General features: G+C 37.4%; 1 protein-coding gene across 4 annotated transcripts in view; it reads right to left on the bottom strand.

The window, feature by feature from the left end:
• The window catches only part of Faf2 (Fas associated factor family member 2), a 61,452-nt gene that overhangs the window by 4,514 nt on the left and 33,772 nt on the right, over nucleotides 1–23,166 (bottom strand). For all 4 annotated transcript variants that reach the window (XR_003583556.3, XR_003583555.3, XM_027941057.3 and 1 more), the window contains 9 exons: nucleotides 22,522–22,590; nucleotides 16,077–16,211; nucleotides 13,006–13,082; nucleotides 10,409–10,547; nucleotides 8,697–8,782; nucleotides 8,508–8,599; nucleotides 6,521–6,698; nucleotides 5,288–5,459; nucleotides 4,345–4,488 (listed from right to left, as the gene is read on the bottom strand). Coding sequence is in view for 2 of the 4 variants with exons in the window: in XM_027941057.3 (XP_027796858.1) it covers nucleotides 4,345–4,488; nucleotides 5,288–5,459; nucleotides 6,521–6,698; nucleotides 8,508–8,599; nucleotides 8,697–8,782; nucleotides 10,409–10,547; nucleotides 13,006–13,082; nucleotides 16,077–16,211; nucleotides 22,522–22,590 (1,092 nt within the window). In the remaining 2 variants the exon portion in view is untranslated. The remainder of the gene's footprint in view (nucleotides 1–4,344; nucleotides 4,489–5,287; nucleotides 5,460–6,520; nucleotides 6,699–8,507; nucleotides 8,600–8,696; nucleotides 8,783–10,408; nucleotides 10,548–13,005; nucleotides 13,083–16,076; nucleotides 16,212–22,521; nucleotides 22,591–23,166) is intronic.

Here is a 23,166-nt window from a genome sequence, read left to right as displayed (position 1 = left end):
AATTTCTGTCTTCCTATTTTACTCAATAGGTTATAATGTTACAATCATTATTTTAATGTTCAAACTACTCCAGATACAGTCACTATGAATGGCTGCCTTCAGTATCTAACATGTCATCAATTTCTGAACAATTCCTTGCTTTCAGGGTCAAGATGTTCTAGGATAATCTTTTATATTCCTTGTCCAAGTCCTGGAATCAGGCATGTCCTCCAGAGAGATCTGGTTCTTCTTCTTTGTGGTGCTAGAGATTGAGTGAGTCCAGGACCTCATGCATGCTAGGCAAGTGCTCTACAACAGAACGTCATCTCCAGCCTGTTTTCTTAATGGACAATGGTATTCAAAAGCCAAGATCTTGGTGCTGGGTATGCTCATTTTGAATGAGAGGTGCTGTTTCTAGGCACTCACTATGGAGAATATGCCTATGTATGTATGGATAAACATATATACAAACTCCCACATCTAGTACATGTGTGTATAAAACCAAAACTTTAAATCTGTAAATCTATGACTCTCTATGTATATTCTTATTATGTTCAGATTTTTAGACACCAACCTGAGCTATCTGGACTCAGATTTGAGTTGCCATTCATGTAAACACACTCTTTAACCTGATCAAGATTTGACATTTGGGCTGGGGTTGTGGCTAAATGGTAGAGTGTTTGCCTAGCACATGTGAGGCACTGGATTTGATCCTAAGCACCACATAAAATAAATAAAAGGTACTATGCCCACCAATCAATCAATCAATCAATCAATCAATAAGAAAGAAAGAAAAAGATTTGATATTCTTAAAGAAGCTGAGGCAAGAGGGTAGAAAGTTAGAGGCCAACTGGGGCAACTTATTGAGACCCTGCCTCAAAAATAAAAGTTAAAAAGGGCCGGGGGACTGAAGTTGTGGCTCAATGGTAGAGCACTTGCCTGGCATATGTGAGGCCCTGGGTTTGATCCTTGGCACTGCATATAAATGAATTAATCAAATAAAAAAATCCACTGACAACTATAAAATATTTTTAAAAAAAGACTTAAAAACATTTAGTGCAAAGTGGGCAGTTAGCAGAACTCAGATTGCTAAAACTTAAAGTGTGAACAATCTGCTTGTATATAGGCCATGGTTATTTCTCCCTATCTCTTAATGCCCACATTAAGAACAGGTCATCTCCATCATGTTTCTATTTCTATCAAAGACTCTGTGTTGTGAATTGCGTTACTTTATTTCAGGTCAACCCTCAAAATGAGGAACACACCATTCAAATTATTCTTCCTTTTGTTTTGTAAGAATATATTTTCTTGGGGCAGGGCTGGGGTTGTGGCTCAGCGGTGGAGCACTCGCCTCGCACGTGTAAGACCCTGGGTTCGATCCTCAGCACCACATACCAAAATAAACAAGTGAAATAAAGGTGTTGTGTCCAACTACAACTAAAAAATAAATATTAAAAAAAAAGAATATATTTTCTTTTTGTTCTACCTCTCAGAACAATGAATTTTCTTGGCTTTTTCCCTTCTGCATGAAGCAGTCTTTCTCTCCTTTGTCTTCAATTCTTCAGAGAATTTTAAGAAGCTACATTTTTAGAATTTATGGATTAAATCTATTTCTCCCTTATCTAATGACTTTATAAACTTGTCATATTTTAGTCCATTAACTTCAAGCATTTTCTGATTCTTTGCAATCTCCATTAATACTAACTCTCATTTTCTTAAGATGCATCAGTTAGATTTACATCAAGTATTCTTGGTATGAACCCAAAACAGGTTTCATCTGAGAGTAAAATAATATATATATATATATATATTTTTCCTGGTGCTGGGGACAGAACCCAGGGCTCCATGCATGCTAGGCGAATGCTCTACCAGTGAGCCACATCCCCAACCCTGAAATAATATTTGTATATCAATTATTGCTTGAGACTATCCAATATTCTTATAAAACTGGCATGTTTTCACTTACCAATGAAAAGAGCTGACACCACCAATAAACATGTCACCACATTATGTCCCTTTTAGTTTATAATGGACAGAAAGATGAGTGCGTGGCTGAGTATAAAGTGGATCTTTTATACACATTTAATATTTATTTATTTTTTAGTTTTCGGCAGAAATAACATCTTTGTTTGTATGTGGTGCTGAGGATCGAACCCAGGTCACACGCATGCCAGGCGAGCGCACTACTGCTTGAGCCACATCCTCAGCCTCTTTTATACACATTTAAGAGAAAGCCAGATGCCACTTTTCTGCCCACTCATGGAATTTAGAGATTTTATCCTTTTTCATTTTAGCATTTTACCACTATCAAGAGCTGAGCATCATGTGCAAATGTGTCATTCTCTGATATTATATGTGGAGATCCGAGCTGATAGGAAAATGACACAAGATCTAAAGAGCACTGAAACATTCTAAATCATTATCTGGTTATATGTTGTTATGTCTGTGAATGTTAAATTCCAGGCCAGAATCAGCACTGCACTTCTCCTCCTTTATACTTTCTTTCTCCCTTTGCAAGCCCAATTTAAAACCAAACATTTCTTTCAGCCTCAGCTGGTTATGATGTTCTTTTTTTTTTGGTACTGAGGATTGAACCCAGGATGTTTTACCACTAAATTATATCCTATTATTTTTTTATTTTGGGACAGAATCTCAATATTAACTGCTTAGGGCTTTGCTAAGTTGCTGAGGCTGGCTTCAAACCTATGATTCTCCAGCTTTACTCAGCCTCCCAAGTCACAGGGATTATAGATGTGCACACCGGGCCCAGCAGGATGGTCTTTTTTAAGAAACATCTTTTAGGGAGAAACCTATTTACAAGTCTTTAGTTGAAAAGAGCTCCCAAGGGAAATACTGAAGACTGATATTGGCTAAATTATATTATGTGCATGTATGAATATGTAACAATAAATTTCACCACTACGTACAAATATAATGCAGCAATTAAAAAAATATGGAAAAAAGAAATAAATGGTTCCTCTTTAATCACAGGCCTATTCTTATTCTGTTCTACAATTTTTTTGGGGGGCGGGGGTGGGGAGTGCTGGAGATTGAACCCCGGACCTTGTGCATGCGAGGGAAGCACTCAACCAACTGACCTATATCCCCAGCCCACATTCCACAATTTAAAAAATAATAATTTTAGTTGTATACAGACACAATACCTTTATTTTATTTACTTACTTTTATGTGGTGCTGAGGATTGAACCCAGTGCCTCACATGTGCTAGGCAAGTGCTCTACCACTGAGCTACAAGCACACCCCATGTTCCACAATTTTAATAGATTTTTTTCCTCTAAAACTCTCAGAAGAGTAAATTGTGGTTATTTTATATACAGTTTTATCTGAGCTTTGGGGCTAGAAATTCCATAGAGCTCAGACGTACAAACTGTGAAACTTAGTAATACAAGCTAAAATCCACATGTCCATGTAAAACATGTAACTTGAGCAAGCAACTTAATAATATTATTATACCAATTTTACCAAAGAAGAAATTTAGGCTAGATATGTATCGCAACTAAAGAAATATATCTAGTAACTCTGATAGTATGACAGTTTGGTTCTCATTCTGTGAGACTCTAATAAGAGTCTCTGCTTTTAACTACTTACCTATGGAAATGACAATAACAAATATGGATTCCAAATTAAAAGGAGCCTCAGGAAGTGGGGCTTCTTATATGATAAGAAGGGCATAAAGGGAGAGATAAAGGCACCTGAACTACTTATATATATTCAGATATGTAATTCAGTGATTCTTAGGTCACTGAAGACAAAGCTTTCTTTAAACAACCAGGAGTTCTGAAGTCAATGTCAAAAGAGAACCTGGAAGAACCTCAAAGACATGGAAGAACATGGCCTTCTTCTTTTTTTTGTTTAGCAGAGTTCAAACATTATAATGAAAGAAAACCTTTTGAAAAAATGCTTTGAGCTCAGGCTGGGGTTGTAGCTCAGTAGTAGAGTGCTTGTCTCGAAAGCGTGAGACACTGGGTTTGATTTTTAAAGATATTAAAAAAAAAAAAAAAAAGTGCTAATAGCCAGAAAAAAAGCTGATAGCCAGAAAAGAAGAAACCTTCAATAGTTATTGTACTCTTCCTGGTGTTTTCTGATGTCACACCCGTTCTCTTGTTTCCTTCCCTGTTCATCAGAGCTGAAGATATACTAATAACACTCTCAGAAGGCTATGTAGGGGCTCAATGGTAGAGTGCTTGCCTAGCATGCACAAAGCCCTGGGTTCAATCCCCAGCACTGCAAAATACAGAAACAAACAAAACAAAACAAAAACAAATAAGGAATGAAGGCTATAAAAGCTTCTATACCTATGGCCCAGATGTCAGAAACACTTCAAGCCACTTAAGTGATGCTTACTGTTAGAGACTGTGAAAAGTGGAATCGTCTCTCTACTCGAGAATCATTGGGTAATTTGAAAATTATCTTGACACTTTCAGGGTCATCTGGGGAAGGCTCAGGAGGCAGGCACTCCAACTTCCTTTCCTTTTCCTCCTGTAAGTTCTGTAGAGACAAAAGCAAAGGTGAATACAGCTCAACTACAGAAACAGGATCATGTAGGTTTATTATGCACTTAGAAGAAAAACTAATAACTAATTACTCAGAAAAACCCCTGGAAAGAGACAAGAAACAACTATTGCATCACATATGTTATTTACTGATCATGTTCAGGTATTAGACTATTTGAGGAAAAGGGTAATGGCTAAAAGACCCTGGCTATAACAAGTACATTACTGAAACGTGTTATCAGCTTACACTAGTACTAAGAATGAATAAGGTCAAAAAATTATAAATCACCCATAATTACCACATAATTTTTCCTTTCATGTTTTCTTTTTTTTTTTTAGTTGTTGATGGACCTTTATTTTATTTTATTTTTTTAATTTTTTATTGTTGGTTGTTCAAAACATTACACAGTTCTTGATATATCATATTTCACACTTTGATTCAAGTGGGTTATGAACTCCCATTTTTACCCCGTATACAGATTGCAGAATCACATCAGTTACACATCCATTGATTTACATATTGCCATACTAGTGTCTGTTGTATTCTGCTGCCTTTCCTATCCTCTACTATCCCCCCTCCCTCATGTTTTCTTTTTCACATTTTTTTTCCACTTTTTTTTTTTTTTTTTTTTTAATTTCTCTAAGTTCTCCAGGCTGGCCTTGAACTTAAGATCCTTCTGCTTCAGCTTCCCAAGTAGCTGGAATTGCTGGTGTGTGTCAACACCAGGTTCCTTTCACACTTAAGCAATCTCAGTAGTTTGGGAATCACAGAGAACAGAGGCATGCTCCATCACCTGTCGCCTTCTCTCTTCTGCCAGCTTCTGCTGTTGCACCTCCTCCTCCTTCCGCCGCTTCCGCTCCCGTTCCTCCCTTTTCTTCCTTTCTTTCTCCTGGTCAGCCCTGAGAGAGGCCAAATAGGCCTCATCCTGCTGTTGTCTCAGCACCTGGGTCTGGTTCCTTTCTTCCCTATGAACAGATCAAAAGTATAAAAAGGAAAACAGCAATTTCACATAGCTCTGCGTTTTCATTCTCCGCCCCCCTCGCCCCTCTTTTTGTGTGTGGCATTCAGAATTAAACCCAGGGTTTCATGCAGTACTGACCATATCCCCAGACCTCTGTGAATTTTTATGTTGAAAATTTGGAACAGGGTGAAAATGTTGATCTTCTGAAGGATTTTAAAAGCAGAGAATGGCAGAATCTGAAAAAGCCACCTCTTTCCTCAGTGTAAGTTGGCAGGAAAAGAAATTACAAGCTTCCCTCTCAATTTTTAACTTTTAAAATAAAAGCTTATCCTTTATCATAACATTATTATTATTATTTTGAAATAATCATCAATACTGTATTTTATCAATACCCTTCTAAATTTCTGCACTATTGTATACACAGCACTTGACTCATACATACATCATAAAAGATTTGAAAAAGGTAGAAACGTTATTCAGAATTCTACTAACCACAATAACAACCCTTATCAAACCACCCCCATGACCAAAAATGAATTCCACTAAAAACATAAAATATCATAACAATTTGGTGTATTTCCTATTTTTTCACATAGCACAAATATTTAGCCAATCAAAATGGTTGAATAAATACATATTCTTATTTTATACTTTCTTCCCTTTTTTTTTTCCTTCCAGTACTGGGGACTGTATCCAGGGACACAGTACCACTGAACTACATTCCCAGCACTTTTCAGTTTATTTTATCAGGGTCTAAGTTGCCCAGGCTGGCCTCAAACTTGCAATCCTGCCTCAGCCTCCTGAATTGCTGGGATTACAAGTAAGTACCACCATGTCCGGCTCACAATACTTATTCCTGAGGATAAAGCCCTATATTTTGATTTATACCTCTAAGAACAGATGAAATGATGTAGAGTAATTCAGGTCAAAACATGCAAACATCTTGACCCCAATTAGGGAGGACTATTAAAATTGCTTAAGAGAAGGGAAAAAGGGTTTGTGGAGTTCCATGTCAGCCCTCCAGATACACAAACTGATCTTTTCCTTTCAGAAAGTCTCTCATACCTTTCTAAGCGTTCTGACACCAGGTATGTCTGGTTTGCATCCATAATAAATGTTAGCTGGTTAATGAGGTCATCGGGTTGAATAAGGCCCTCTAACCGTCCCACCACAGTCATTCTCCGATCCTTCAACATAATCATGGCCAGGAATGGATAGGTATTCTCTCGTAAAGCCTGTGAGACTGAAAGAAACACCCAAGAGATTAAGGGCAGAACTTGGGGATAAAACAAATCAACTCTCAAATTTTCCATAAAGGGAGAGAGAAAACTGCTTTAATCCCGTTGAGATAAATGGGAAATAACATTCATCTCTGCTTCTCTTTTCCCTTCCTAGACATTTTTTGTTTGTCTTTTTTTTTTTAACCTCAGGGATTGAACTCAGGGGCACTTAACTACTGAGCCACTTCCCCAGTCCTATTATTTTGTATTTAGAGACAGGATCTCACTGAGTTGCTTAGCATCTCACTTTTGCTGAGGCTGGCTTTGAATTTGAGGTCCTCCTGCCTCAGCCTCCCAAGGCACTGGGATCACAACCGTGCCCAGCTCCCTTCCTAGATTCTTAATCTTTTCTCTTTAAGGGTGTGGGGGAGAGGGGGGTTACCAGGATGGAACTCTGGGGTATTTGACCACTGAGCCACATCCCCAGCCCTATTTTTGTATTTTGAGACAGGGTCTCACTGAGTTGCTTAGGGCCTCACTTTTGCTGAGGCTGGCTTTGAACTTGTGATCCTCCTGCCTCAGCCTCTGAGCTGCTGGGATTACAGGTTTATGCCACCGCACCCAGCTCTCTTTGTTATATTTTTGAATCCCCACACCTAGGTGCTTAATTAGAATAGGACAGGCTTTCCAGGGGTGTGGTTAGTATATTGCAGACTTCAAAGACAATATCTTCCTTATGGTAGGAAAAGAATCTAAAAAAAATCTTTCTACTGTTTAGCATAGTTCACCCTAGGGGTCAAGCCTAAAAGGGGACAAGTTTACAAGTCTCACCTAGCCTGATGCTACTGGCGATGATTCCCAACATCGTCTTCTATCTTTTCTTTTTCTTGCTTAATTTCCTTCCTTATTACTTTCCCTTGGTCTAAAAAGGCTGTTCTGCTCCAAAGGAGAAAGAAAGATGGTCTCCAAATAACCAAAATTTGACCATAATGGAGTTCCATTTTCCTTATAAGAAGGGATTTTATAAATCTCTATAAAAAGTATCCTTAGTTTTTTCTCTTCATCTCCACTACCAGCCTCACAAAGCCATGTTAGAATGGCAAAATGTATGCTGCAGGAACATATCAGATGTTTGAGACATAATTAGGGAGTAAAACGATTCAGATTCCAGGATGCAAGGAAAACACCTGCTGCATCTTTGGTTCTTAAGATCAGCATAATGCCTGACATGCTATCACACACTCAGGGCTGCTGGAGACAAGGAGCTACAGAACAATGCCTTTTTCTTCACTGGATGTCTTCATATCTTCTAATGACTTCTAAAAATATTTATCTCCAATTAAGAGTTATTGTCAGCAAAGACCTGAGCTTCCTAAGTCCATATCAGAACTCAGGGTACTCAAACAGCTAACTCACTCTGCAAGAAGCTCTGTTAAAATTGCTGATGAGGAGAATAAATTCTTCAATAAAAATACCCATTGAGATTAAAGTGAAAATTACTAGCTAAGGCTCATTTTTAAAAATAAAAGTCTCTGGCAATGGTTAACTGTAAAGAATGAAAGTCTGTCAGACCTGATCTTGCTCCAAAACTTATTAACTATGTGATCTCAAGCCTGTGGCTTAAACTCTCTGAGACCGTTTCCTAAGCCACAAAGTAGAGGTAATACAATCCTCTCATGACTGCTAAGAAGATTAAATAACATAATATAAAAACCACAACTAGTACAGTGTCTACCACAGAACAGTCATGTTACAAATGACATGGTGTGTCTTTCAAGACCTTGGCAAAGATACCCCAATAATCTCAATAAGACAAAAGAAACACAACCTACCCCTGTATCCCTCAGGCTTGTTTGTAGAACATGCCCAGAACAGCATTCTCGTATTTATTAGTGAAATAACTTCAGGTGCACAGAGAGTATTGCTGTGGAAAAAGATGAAAAGAAGTAAGAACAACTTGTTGACTATAAACTGTCAGCAGAAAGGTCAGAAAAGAGAAAGAAAACAATTAATTAACTTACCGACAGAACTCATCAGAGTCCTGGTGGTCATCTCCATGAAGATAAACCAAAAGAAAGCGAAGCTCCCGCTTGGCATCATTAAGTGCCTATGAGAAAAAGAAGATCACTAATTATTATAAAAACAGTGCCCTGACCTTTTACTGAGGCTAAGGGTCCTAACATATACACTACAAACATAAGAAAAAAAGAAAAATAAGGAAAAAATGTGAGCAAGAAACCTAAAAAGATCCTGGGCTCCTACCTTTGCACCCCTGGTATTTTTCTCCCCATAAGAAATCCATACTAATAAGCTTTAATAAAAAGGTCTTAGAGTTGTTAGGATTTAAATTGTATCAAGCACATGAGAGTAGACAAGCTGACATACAAAGGTTCCTTACAAATCACAGAAAAGCCAGCTGTTCCCACAGTCTAAAGAAAAAACAGGAGAATCTGACCAGGTGAAAAGGGAGGTGAGAACTGTCACTTCACAGCTATAACATCCTTGAAATTAAAAAAAAAAAAAAAAAAAAAAACCCTGCGAAGATGACCCTGATCATAGGCCACATAACAAGCAGGAATGAAGGATTATGGGACTCAAAGTCATTCTAAGGAGCACAGGATTTAAAAGATTCTCAAAGTTAAGGCTAGTGTCCAAGAGTCTTGTTTATACTTTTGCATGTGTTTACTTCTGAGCACCATTTATTTTAATTATTTTCTGAATGGCCAATGGTGGTCTACCCCTAGGATCACAGGAAAAAGGGTACATGAGAGGTGCACATCTTTTTCATCCCTGTGTCTCCAGCATTCAGCACAGGGCCTTAATGCCATTATTAGATGCTTGCTGCTGGTTGGTTGCAGTGGTAGCAGCCAGCAAGGAGAATAACTGTGAGAAAAAGCAGATGTGGGAAAATCAAAGCAGAAGCAAGGATAAGCAGTTTTCTCTTTCTCTAGATAGATTCAGGAATTCTAAAGGCTGCAGAATAAAACTACCCTTTTGCCAATATCCACAGTCTTAATTCTCTTTTTCTCTTACCAACTACAGAAATGCCTAACATCCAGAAAACTCCAAAGTTTTCCTTCCCTAGGAGGTGATAGTCAGAGGTCTAAGTGGCTTAGGATAAATGAGATGAGCTACCCTGAGTCTAAAACTTATTCTGTAAGGGGTCATTCAAGCCATGTACAGTCTGGTAAAGGATATAAGACATGAACTCAAATAATTATAAGGAGGAAGTGGAAAATGCTATAAATTTAAAAAGGGGCAGGGGGAGAACAAAAGGAGAAATTAATATTTTAGACTACAAGGTAGGGCAGAACAGAACACAATAATTAGAATGGTTAGAAAGGGGAATGACATGAGCTGGTTGAAGATGGGCAAGATTTCAATTGGCCAAAATGTGAGGAAGGCATTCCATGTGGAGGGAATAGCAAAAGCAAAGGCACAGAGGTAGGAAAGTACAGAGTGTGTTGAGGGAAGGGTTTGGCTGGAACGTAGGATATAGGGAAATAAGTTATGCAAAAAGACCTCAAAAGAACATTGGAATTAGATCAAAGAGGGCCCAGCTAAAAGGTACAGTTTTTTTGTTGTGGTGGTGGTTGTTGTTTTCTTTCCCTGTAAGCAGTGAAGAGCTATTTAAGATTTTAGAGTAAAAAACATGATCAGTGCTGGGCTATGCTTTCCTTTGAGGACAGAATCATATCAGTAAGTTGGTATCTACATGGTTTGTGGCACTGACCTGGCTGTACGTTCCCTGGTAGAAGACAGGGTGTGCCCTCCCATATTTCTCTTCAAAAGAGTGCATAAATGAAACAATGTCCCCAACGGGGTCAGTGACCCGGCTGCGAGGGTCAGGCCGTATAAAACGAAGAGCAAACCTGGGGAAGAAGGAATAAATAATCACATGAATCCAGGTTACTGTAGTGCATATGGAGTGGGCCCATTTGTACAGTTTCCTACAACAGAGCCAGAGGCATGGCAGCAAAGGGAGGTGAATGGTCTAAGTGGATCATCAAACCTGGGAGTAGAATCTGGCTCAAAAGCCATCAAGCTGCAAGTGTTGTTCCATGGCCTGTTCAAGAAGAATGCAAACTACTAGGATTATAAATACCAACATTGGCCTAAACAAATGACTGGAGTGCTTTCTGCAGAAAAATTGAGAACTAGAAGGGGTGGAAAAGGAAGATACTATGGTAAAAAAAGACTAGGGGTCAGGCCATGCTCCCAGACACTGTTTAATAGAGTAGCACTGACCATTAGCCACTCTGGCTATTCTAAATTTAAATGTTATTAAATCAAAACAATTAAAAATTCAATGCCTCAGTCAGACATGCCACATTTCAAGTGCTTCACAACCATGTGGTCAGTAGCTTCCATACTGAACAGTGCAGAGATAGAATGATTCCATCATCACAGAAAGTTCTACTAGACAGTGCTAATCTAGAACAGACACCTCTTTCTATTTGTCTTATTTGCCCCTCTCTCTCGTTTCTGTTCTCCTGGTATTTTGGGTTTTTGTTCAAACTCCAAAGCAATTCAAATTATGGACTGAGACTTCAATCCTGAACTTTTTGTGATTTACTTGCTCTTCAAAGGGGCAAGTAAATTGGTTTGATAATTTATGGTTGATGTGTCCATGAAGGAAGATTTTTTAAAATAATCCACGATATACTGACAGATTTGTAGTATGGGTAGCTACTGTAAAGTTAAGGATGCATTACCTGATGGTAACACACATCTATTCCTAAAGAGCCCATTCTATTTGTATAGCACCATTTCTTTATGCTTCAAGCTTCCATAGAAGGCAATGGGACAGGGGCCAATGTGCTACACAACATAAACAAGTTGCCTGGATGATACAGCTGCATTAAAATTAGTAACACATGCCATGCATATTTTCCCAAAGAAAGCAAACAATAGTCATTTACTTCAACTTTCAGCACAGAAAAGGTGACTAAACTATGACATCTTCTTTATCAAATTCTAAGCCAATTCCTTCACCCCTCAACAAATCCCCCATGTGTATATAATTACACTAGATATTTTTCTGAGTAATCAAACCAAATTCATTGACACAAACATTCCACAGAAAATAAGAAACACAAAATGTAATAAGTTGTGTATGTAAGAGAGTCATTAGAAATCTTGCATAAAATTGATATTGTCTACTTTCTCTGAAATACTTTAGGGTTATCTTTTTAAGCATTCAAAATTTGAGAAATGGATAAAGATTTTAACTTTTTTATTTCTCATCACAACACATTCCTACAGCCAACACAATTTAGGACAGAGTCTTCATTATGATTTTAAAGGTTTTAAATGTGCCCATTCCTACAAGGATGAAAAAAGTACCAAGCAGGTAATTAGTGGCCATTAAGAACTTTGCTAAAGCAAGGAAGCCATTAAGCAGACAGTCTCATAAAACACCAAGAGGCCAAGGTATTATCTGATCCTTAAATTTCTGTAGCTGCTAGGTCCTAACTTCTAGCCCATCACTTCCAGCTTCTGCTCCTTAGAGCAGAGCAAAGCCAACCCCATATTTGGAGGAAGGTAAAGGTTATACTGTATGCAAGGCACAGGTCACATTTCTAGCTCCACCTGCTGGACTGAATACCCAAAACATGTTCATTTCCCATATAGCTTAGGTGTAGCTCTAGACAGATACACCAAATCTGAAAGTCAGGCTCCACTCAGCATTTCCTAACCTTGGACCCTCTGTAGCCTCCAACAATGAGCTCTTTGATTGTAACATGAAGGAAGCTAGAAGGTGAAGTTATAAAGCAAGTGGGTATATATGCAAAAGGGATCCAATGTCAGCATCCTAGAGATTGTCAGGGTAGAGGGAAATGTACATGACAGAGTGTCTAGAGAGATGCCACTATCGTAGGAGGAATCCAGGGCAAAGTAGGTGACCTCAGACAAGAGAATTTGTTGAGATTATGAGTAGTCAGATGGAGAAGTAGTTTAGGATAAAAGTTCCAAGGAGTGTGAAGTTAGGAGATAATGGTGGTTAGAAAGTAAAGGATGTGGGGATTAACTAGGAAATGTAGAAGTGACAAACATGGTGGAGGGAGAAAGGGGTGACCAATAAATGTAGGCAGATTGATTCTTGCAAACAGACAAGACTAACTTAAAACAATTCCATTATATAACATCTGCAACTATGCTTGAACAATTTAAAATATTTTAAACTATAGTAAAAGTTCAGGAAGAATATTCAATCTGATAACAAACTGGCAAGTCAAAATTGATAAAAGTATAAAATTTATGCTCATCTAAGCTTCAGTCCCAAGGTCTACACTGTTGTTATTAATACATAAATATAGAGGTACATACCTAAATATATCAAGTATTGTATAATAGGTAAACCGGAATGGAAGCATTATCAAGTAATAACCCCATCCAAGCAGCCCCTGAAATTCCAAAAACAAAGTTAGAGACTATTCTTCCAATCTCTAATAACTTACAAAATAGCTAATTTAAATTTTTGCACTTTTTTATCCTTTCATGTGATTTCCCCCACTATGATACTCCTCTTCCTCATCACCTTCTCCTTGTGTGTTTGTGTGTGTGTGTGTGTCTGTGGCAGGGGGTTTGGGGGGCATGCACGCATGTACAGGGTACTAGGGATTAAAGCCAAGGCCTTGTGCATGCTAGGCAAGCACTATTTAAAAAGAGCTGCATCCCCAGCTCTTTTTAAATTTTCTTTTTGAGTCAGTGTCATTAAACTTAATGAGAGCCCAGGCTGGTCTTAAACTTGTGATCCTCCTGCCTCAGCCCTCCAAGTAGCTGGCATTACAGGTACATGCCACATGCTGGGCTACCTTACTTTTTTTTTTTTTAAACTTCGTCCTTCTCAAATGCTACGGCCTTTGATCTCATTCCATTTAATACTATTGTTTTTCCTTTTTTTTAACCTGACTTTGTCTTAAATCTCCTTTAACACTTTTCCTGCAGCTGCTTCCACTGGCTATCAAATTCAACCATAAGTTTGCCTCTTCAAATAATAATATTCATTCTTTTCTTTCTATATATATATATATCAAAATATAGTATGTAGATATAGAAAGATCTACTTGGACATTTGTATGTAAATGATAAGTATACTACCACAATAACAAATCCTCATATGGCTGATAGGCTTAGTATTAATACTAACTATTAATGTGATTATTACTATTGTTATTATTAACTAGTAAACATACAGGGCTCTGTAGTTTACAAAGCACTGCTCAGATATCATATTGTGCTAACCTGAAACAGCCAGGGAACTCTGGAGCCCCACAGTTGACATTAGGGTCCCAAACACCTAGTCAAGCCTAAAGCAAGATAGAGAAACACTGGGCATACACAGAACTACTCTATGAGTTATATAATTCTTTAGGAATCTATACTCTTCTACCTCAGAATATCTTAAAACAAGTATGGTAGCTGCCCTCCTCTTTATCCACAGTTTTACTTTTTGCAGTTTCAGTTACCTATATAGTCAACCAAGATTTGAAGATATTAAATGGAAAATTCAGAAATAAAGAATTCATAAGTTTTAAAGTGCATGCTATTCTTATTGTGATAAAAATCTCACTCCACCCTACTCCATCCCACCCAGGATATGAATTGCCCTTTTGTTGAGTGTACTGTGTATTATATCAACCCATTAGTCAATGAGTGGCCATCTTAATCATCAGATTAACTGTCAAGGTAATGCAGTGCTTGTGTTAAAGTAGCCCCTACTTTACTTGATAATAGACCCAAAGCAAATGAGTAGTGATGTTGCCAATCTGGATATGTAAAAAAAAAAATTAGAAGGTGTTTCCTTTAAGTGAAAAGGCATAAGTAAGAAAGAGAAAAATATTCTATGCTGAGGTTGCTAAGATATATGGTAAGAACAAATTTTTATTCATGAAATTGTGAAGGAAAAAAAAAAAATCCATGCTAGTTTTGCTGTTGTACCACAAACTGCAAAATTTACTGCTGCAAGGAGTAAAGCAGTTGCCTAGCATGTGTGAGGCCCCAAGTCTAATCCCCAGTACCACCAAAAAAAAAAAAAGAAGAAGAAGAAAAAAGAAAAAGTTACATCCATAGTATGTGATAGGTGCTTAGGTAAAATGGAAAAGACAACAACCCGGGAGGCTAAGGCAAGAGGATCATCAAGTTTGAGGCTAGTTTCAGAAATTTAGCGAGACCCTGTCTCAAAATAAAAGTAAAGGACTATGTGTAGCTCAGTGGTAGAGTACTCCTGGGTTCAATCCCCAGGAGCTCCCCCCACAAAAAAGATGTTCAAGGTTTGGTACCATTGGTAGTTTTAGACATCTACTAGAGGTCTTGAAATGTATCCTTCAAGGATAAAGATGAACTACTCTACTTAAACAGTACTGACTGTATTTATCTATTTAGACAGAGTTCTGCTATGTTGCCCAGACTGGCCTTGAACTCATGATCCTCCTGCCTAAACTCTAATTTCCGCTGGGTATAGTGGCACACACCTGTAATCCCAGCTGAGGAAGGAGGATCCCAAGTTCAAGGCCAGCCTGGGCAACTTAAGTAAAAAATAAGAAGGACGGGGGATTTGGCTCGGTGGTAAAGCACCCCTGGGTTTAATCTCTAGTACCAAAAACCAAAATCATATTTAAAATTATCAAGTACTCCACAAAAGTATGATGACAGAGTAAAGTCTATGGCTCCAAGGTTAAAGGGGATGCTTTCTTAGGATTCTGAATGTATGCGTAAGAAGTGGATGTAATCTCAAGAAAGAGAAATTCCAAGAAGTTCTATGGAGTTCATTATCAATAAATAAATATAATATATATATGTATGTATGTATGTATGTATATATATGACTTCCCTAACTGTTGAGAAATTAAAATTTGAAATGGGAATCCACCTCTAGATGCCCAAAAGAAAAATACCAGGTTACTGGAGCTCTTAAATGCCTGTCAAACTTAAGTGTAACTCCTCTTTGCTTATTAACCCTTCAATATTAACTTTGGAGATGTGGTAGAGGACTTCAATGGATTCCAAACACTTTCTCAAAAGTAGCTGAAATTAACTGAAGCAACAAAGAACTTGGTCAAGAGATTCTAATTTAAAAGTGGGTGATCTATTAAATGTGTAGTAAATAATTTTACACATGTAAATGAACCCATTCAGATATTCAAAACGAGGCACAGAAAACACTCCAAATAACTGGCAAAGAACAACAACAACAAAAAAGATAGTTTCTATGTTAATTAATTAATTTAAAAATCAAATAAAATTATATCTCACTAAATCTACCAAGGGCCCAGGTCTAGCTAACATGTTCACATTCTGAATATTTCTTTCACTCCTACCAAACAGAGATCAAAAGAATCAAGGGAATGAATTTATAAAATCATAAAGGGGTAAATGCCAACTACAAAGTAACTTGCCCTTGGTTGTGGTCTTGAGACAACATAGCTGTAGATCCTGTGGTCAGCAGTATTAACCTGTAGGGGTCGGGATGGAGGTGGGTTGAAAACACTCGGTACACCCTCTTGCTCATTCAGCCTGTCTTGTACAGCAGCCTGAGAAGAAAAACAGAACAGCAAGTGTTTCAATGATGTTCACATCAACCCAGAAGAGATGAGGCAACCATTGGGTGTTTTAAAACAGGGTGATCATTACACAAAGGTGATCTGAGTAGTATATTTTCAAACCTGGTTAAAAAACAACAACAAACAAACAAACAACAACAATAACAACAACAAAACACAGAGAACTTGTCTGAAAGCTATATCAATGCAGCAAGTATAATGCTTTTAGTCAGATGGTATATATTATTCAAGGGAGCCGGGATAACAAGGTGCATCACTGTACAATCCCAAGAAAAGCCATTAACAGGGAACAACACAGTGTAGAGATCCCCTGGGGTTGTGCAATGGAGCAGTTCTGATGAGTGGCATCTGATTGTAGGACTCTGGCATAGGTCTGCACCCTAGCTTCATCATTCAGAAAAGGCACTCAATTTATAAGCCTCAGATTCCTTATGTGCAAAATGAAGGTATTTTTAAAAACTCATTCTCATCTCAATTCTGCCCTTGAAAAGGGGGCTATCCCATAGTAAAAAATTTGGCCATACCCAATGAAATGTCTGGTATCTTGGGCGGTAATCTATGCCATATCTCATAGAAGTACCTTTTTGTTTGTGGGTTGTAGTTAGAACTGCCTCACCCAATAGTCTTGGGGTGAAGACTGGCCACGCCAGAAAGAAAAACCATGTGACTTAGGGTGGGGCCTTTGAGTAACTTGGTTATTAGTCAATTGGAGACTGAGTTCAACCATATAAGTAATTAAATCAATTATGCCTATGTAATGAAGCCCCCCACACCACCCCCCAAAAAAACCCTCAACATTCCAGACCACAACTAGTTGACAAAATTTCGGGTATATTGCAAAACACCTGTGCCAGGATGGTAATGCATCCTGATTCCATAAGAGAGGAGTATGCAAGTTTTACATTTGGAACCCTTTGAGACTCTGCCCTTTGTGTCTCTTTAGCTGATTTTAATTTGTATCAGTTCCCTTTAATAAACTGTAACCACGAGTGTAACAACTTACATGAGTTCTAGTGAATTATCAAACCCCAGGATGATTTTTGAAATACTTTGAACTTGCAGTTGGTATCAGAATGGGGAGTAAGGCCTTGGAACGCCATATATTCTCTAAACTTGATAGCCAGTTTTAAACTGTGTGGTTTGGCTAATTTCAGACATTCTCCTAGTTTTACAATTCAGTGGGGGAAAAAATACTCTTTAAGCAGATTGGGCTGGTTTAACTACTTAGCCACTGCAAAAGAAATTGAACCCCTAAACCTAAACTATGCACAAAATTTAACTCAAAACACACACATTAAGATCTAAGTGTAAGAATTAAAATTTTGAAATTTTTTTCCACATTTTTTATTTTTGTGGTGCTAGGGCTCACCAAGCGTTCTCTACCACCAAGCTGCACTTCCAGTCCATTCTATTTTTTGTTCTGAGACAGGGTCTCACTAAGTTGCCCAGACGGGGCCTTGAATTTGCAATTCTCCTGCCCTGGCCTCCTGAGTAGCTGGAATTAAAGATGTGTGCCACTATGCCTGGTTGAAATTTAAATTTTTTTAAAAAATATTTTTTAGTAGTAGATGGACACAAAACCTTTATTTATTTCTTTATGTGGTGCTAAGGATCAATCCCAGGGCCTCACACAAGCTAGGCGAGTGCTCTACCACTGAGCCACAACCTGAGCCCTGAAATTTTAAATTAATAAAAAAAATTTTTTTTAGTTGTAGATAGACAGTTGTAGAATGCATTTATTTATTTTTATGTGGTGCTGAATTGAACCCAGTGCCTCACACGTTAAGCAAGTACTTTGCCGCTGAACTACATCCCCAGCCCCGTTAAAGAAAACAATGATGTAAATCTTCATGAACATGGATTAGGCCATGTTATCTTAGATTTGACACCAAAAGCATAAGCAACAAAGGAAAAAAGTAAAAAACATCTCTTTATCAAAATGAAAAACTTTTATGCATCTAAAGACACTCTCCAGAAAATAAAAAACAAACTTAAAAAATTGGAGAAAATATTTACAAATCATGTCTGACAAGGATCAAGTATCCAGAATATAAAGAATTCTTACAACTCAACACCAAAGACAAACAATCTAGTTTAAAAATAAGCAAAGACATCTTTGCAGATTTATAAATGGCTAACAAGAACATACATAAAGATACTCAACATTGCCAGGGATGGTAGGGCATGCCTGTAATCTCAGCGGCTTGGGAGGCTAGACAGGAGGATCACACACGGAGTTCAAAGCTAGCCTCAGCAACAGTGAGGTGCTAAGCAACTCCCTGAAACCCTGTCTCTGAATAAAATACAAAATAGGGCTGGGAATGTGGCTCAGTGGTTGAGGGCCCCTGAGTTCAATCCTCATACCAAAAAAAAAAAAAAAAAAAAAAAAAGAAAGAAAGAAAGAAAAAGAAAAAGAAAAGAAAGGGGCAACTCATGTTACATTCCAAAATAAATTATTAAAAAAAAAAAAAAAAGATACTCGACATCATTTCAGTCATTAGGAAAATGCAAATCAAAACCACAATGAGGGCTGGAGTTGTAGCTTGGTGATAGAGCCCTTGCCTACAATGTGTGAGGCACTGGGTTCAATTCTCAGCACTGCATATGAACAAATAAAAAAATCAAGGTCCATTGACAACTAAAAAGATATTTTTTTAAAAAAACAACACAATGAAATACTATCTCATACTCCTTAGAATGGCTAAAACTGAAAAGATGCTAACAAGTATTGGTAAGGCTATGGATAAATTGGGATATTCATACATTACTGTTGGAAATTAAAATGGTACATTTTGAAAACAGTCTAGCAGGTCTTCAATAGTTACCATATGGCCCAACAATTTCTACTTCTAAGTATATACTCAAGAAAACTAAAAATATACATTCACACAAAAACTTGCATACTAATTCACTGCAACATTATTAACAGCCCAAAGTGGAAAAACCCAATTATCAATCAAATGATGAATGAAAATACTGTGGTGCTATGGTCTGCATTTTTGTAAACCACCCTCCCCAATTTTCCTATATCAAAACCCAGCAACCAGTGTGGTAGGACTCATGATTAGTGACTTTTTTTTTTTTTTTGGTGGTGCTGGGGACTGAATCCAGGGCCTTGTGCATGTGAGGCAAGCACTCTACCAACTGAGCTATATCCCCAGCCCAGGATTAGTGACTTTTAAAAGAAGCCCTAGACAGCTGCCTACCCCTTCCACCATGTGAAAATACAGTAAGAAAGTGTCACATGTGAACCAGAAAATGGATTCTCACTAGACAGTGCCTTCATTTTTCCAGTATAAGACATAAATTTGTTTATAAGCCCTCCTGGTTATGATATTTTGTTGTAGTAAATGACTGGTCTAAGAGGTGATTAGTCTTAAAATTCCTTCACAAAGGAATTTTTTTTTTTTTTTTTTTGGTGGTGCTAAGGATTAAACCCAGGAACTTGTGCATGCTAGACAAGCACTCCAGCAAAGTTACACCCCCAGCCCATTGGGAATATTTTTTGACCATAAAAAGGAATGAGTACTGATCCAAGCTACAAGATGAACCTTGAAAACATATAAGTCAGTCACAAGAGACCACATGCTCTGATTCTATTCATATGAAAGTTTAGAAAAAAGAAATCTATACACAGAAAGTAGACTAGTTAGGGGTGGAAGGGCAGAAAGTAATAGTTAAAGAGTATGGGGTTTCTTTTTGGGGTAATCTTCTAAATGATCTAAAATATTTTTATGAAAATGTTTTAAAATTGATTGTGATAGTAACTGTACAAGTCTGTGAATATGAGATGGAACTTAAGGGAATTTTACCACTGAACTACATCCTCAAACTTATTTATTATTTTGAGACAGGGTCTTGCTAAGTTGCTGAAGCTGGCCTCCAATTTGCAACCTTCCTGCTCATTCTCAAATTGCTGGGATTACTGGTGTGCTCCACAGCACTCAGTTAAACATAGTTATCTTTTATAAAAGTTTTTTTTTTTTTTGTACTGGGGAGGCACTCAACCCCTAAGCCACCTCCCCAGCTCTATTTTGTATTTTATTTAGAAACAGGGTCTCACTCAGTTGCTTATACCTCATCATTGATGAGGCTGGCTTTGAACTCATGATCCTCCTGTCTTAGCCTCCTGAGACACTGGGATTATAAGCGTGCATGCGCCACTGCGCCCAGCAAAAGTAATTTTAATAGTTTTTGTTGTTATTGTTTTTGTGGTACTGGGAATCAAAATCAGGGCCTCATGCATACTAGGCAAAACTATGTACCCCCAGTCCAACATATAATGAGCTGTTTTAAAAATAAATTAATAAACTTCATTAGTATCTATAAACTAAAACTCCAGTTCACTTGGGAAAAAGCTCTGATCTATATAGGAAATATATAACAAAAATATTTTTAGGGGCTGGGGATGTGGCTCAAGCGATAGTGCGCTTGCCTAGCATGCGTGCGGCCTGGGTTCGATCCTCAGCACCACACACAAATAAAGATGTTGTGTCTGCCGAAAACTAAAAAAAAATAAATATTAAAAAAAATTCTCAAAAAAATATATTTTTAGATGGGCATTAATAATATCTGGACAAAATCAAAAGAAATTGTTAGCTGGGTATGGTGGCACACACCAGTAATCCCGCTGACTGAGGAGGCTGAGGTAGGAGGTTCTTGAGTCAAGGTCAGCTTAGGAAACTTGATGAAACCCTGTCTCAAAATAAAAAATAAAAAGGGTTGGGGATATGGCTCAGTGGCAAAGTGCCCCTGGGTTAAAGTGCTCTCCAGTACAAAGGGTGGGGATGGGAGAAGATAGTTAACATGGCAGTGTTAGGAAAGCAGGACTAAGAAACAATGTAGGAAAGTGATATTAATGGAATTTCTTTGATACTTTATCTTAGGCTTTCTTTGAACTTTTGAAAAACTAAAATTATTTTTATATATTTTGTCTATTATTTTTACAAGCTACTAAAATAGATTAAAGTGAAAAAAACTGCAAATATTGCACAATCCTATCTCAAAAAATTAAATATAAATCCATATAGTCATTTCAAAGGGCTGGAGTTGTGGATCATTGGTAGAGCACTTGCCTAGCATGGGTGAAGCACTGGGTTCAATTCTCAGCACCACATATAAATAAATAAAATAAAAGGTGCATTGACAACTAAAATATATTTTAAAAATAGTCTATTTTTAAAAAATCCATAGTCATTTCAATAGAGATTCAGAAAGAAAATATAACAATATCTATACATAAAGTGGTTTATAGGTGATAGATTTCTTCTTTATGCTTTTTGAAACCTTTTGCCTATGTGGGTGTGTAACATGTACATGGCTTTTCCTTTTCAGTGCAGAGGTACTCTAACATGGAGCTGCATGCCCAGCCCTTTTAAAATTTTTATTTTGAGACAGGTCTTATTAACTTGCTACGGCTGGCCTTCAACTTTTGATCCTCCTATCTTAGCCTCCTGAGTTGCTGGGATTACAGGCATGAGTCTATAATATTAATAAGTCTATAGTATTAATGCCTTGTAGCATTAATATTCTAAGAATGGATTCAGTCAACAGATATTTATTGAGAGTCCATGATGTGCCAAGCTCAGTGTTATATGCTGGGAACAAAGCAGTTAATAAAACTAGAAGAGGGCTGGGGACATAGCTCAGTTGGTAGAGTGCTTGCCTTGCATGCACTAGGCCCTGGGTTCGATCCCTAACACCACACACAAAAAAAAAACCTAGAAGAAACAAACAAACAAAAATCCTCTGCTCTCATAAAGTTTACGTTCTGGTGAATCTAACTCAAAGCAACAACCAATATTACAACTGATAATACAATATCAGAAACATGACAGTGAGAACAGATGTTTGCTACTACCATTGCTGATTTAGACAATATTCTAAAGTTCTAGCCAATTCATAATCAAATAAAAGAAACAAAAGATGCAAGTAATGAAAAAAAAAAATCACTGAGCTGCAAATGACATGATCACCTAGAAAACCCAAAAGAATAGGCTACAAAATATGTAATAAGAAGGTTCACATTAAAGTATCTGGTTAAACACCAAATATAAAAATCTAAAAGTTTTCTCAAACAGCTATTAAGAAAAATTAAGAAGGGAATAAGAGTATGGGATTTCTTCACCATTTATGATCTCATACATTTTTGACAGGCTTTCTCCATTTCCCACACCTTTAATTTCGGGGAAAGGTTCCTGCCATGGAAAAATACATATTGTTGATTCTTTGTCAGACCAGGACAACAAATGGAATAAGCTTAGAACAAATCCTATTATACCTCTATGTTCCAGTTATGCTGTTCCAAAGTATGGCGACATTGATCCATAGACTCTATGCCAGTCAGATCCTAAAAAGAAAGATAAAAGTTACTTAAGAAAAAATCAATAGTACTTACTTTTTTGTTTGGAGCACTTTTACCCCAAAGGAATCCTTATTGAATAATGATAGGAAAATGCACTAAATGTTTAAAGTAGATGTTTAAAGCATGGTAAAACTTTGATTAAAAATATATCTAGGCCAGGTACAGTGGCGCACATGTGCAATCCCAGGGACTTGGGAGGATAAGACAGAAGGATCACCAGTTCAAAGCCAGCCTTCACAACTCTGCGAGGCCCTATGTAACTCAGTGAATCTCTGTCTCTGGGGATGTGGCTCAGTGGTTAAGCATCCCTGGGTTCAAAAAAAAAAAATTATTCTAGACTCACAGAATTTCTAAAACTTCAAGGCTTTCAATTAAAGAGAACTAGTGATTAAAATCAATTTTTCTCACTCAAATTCAAGTTAAAATTTTAAATATTTCGTCAACCTCTGGGTCTAGCAAAATATTTTCTAAAGGTAAACAACTATTCTGATTTTAATATATAATGATACAATGCAGTTTTCCTGCAAAATGCTATGCCTTTCCTTAATTTATATCACTTTA

This window comes from Marmota flaviventris, chromosome 5 (assembly GCF_047511675.1).
Source record: "Marmota flaviventris isolate mMarFla1 chromosome 5, mMarFla1.hap1, whole genome shotgun sequence".
NCBI lineage: Eukaryota > Metazoa > Chordata > Mammalia > Rodentia > Sciuridae > Marmota > Marmota flaviventris.
The sequence above is the reverse complement of the archived record's forward strand: the minus strand, read 5'-3'. Positions and strand labels throughout refer to the sequence as shown.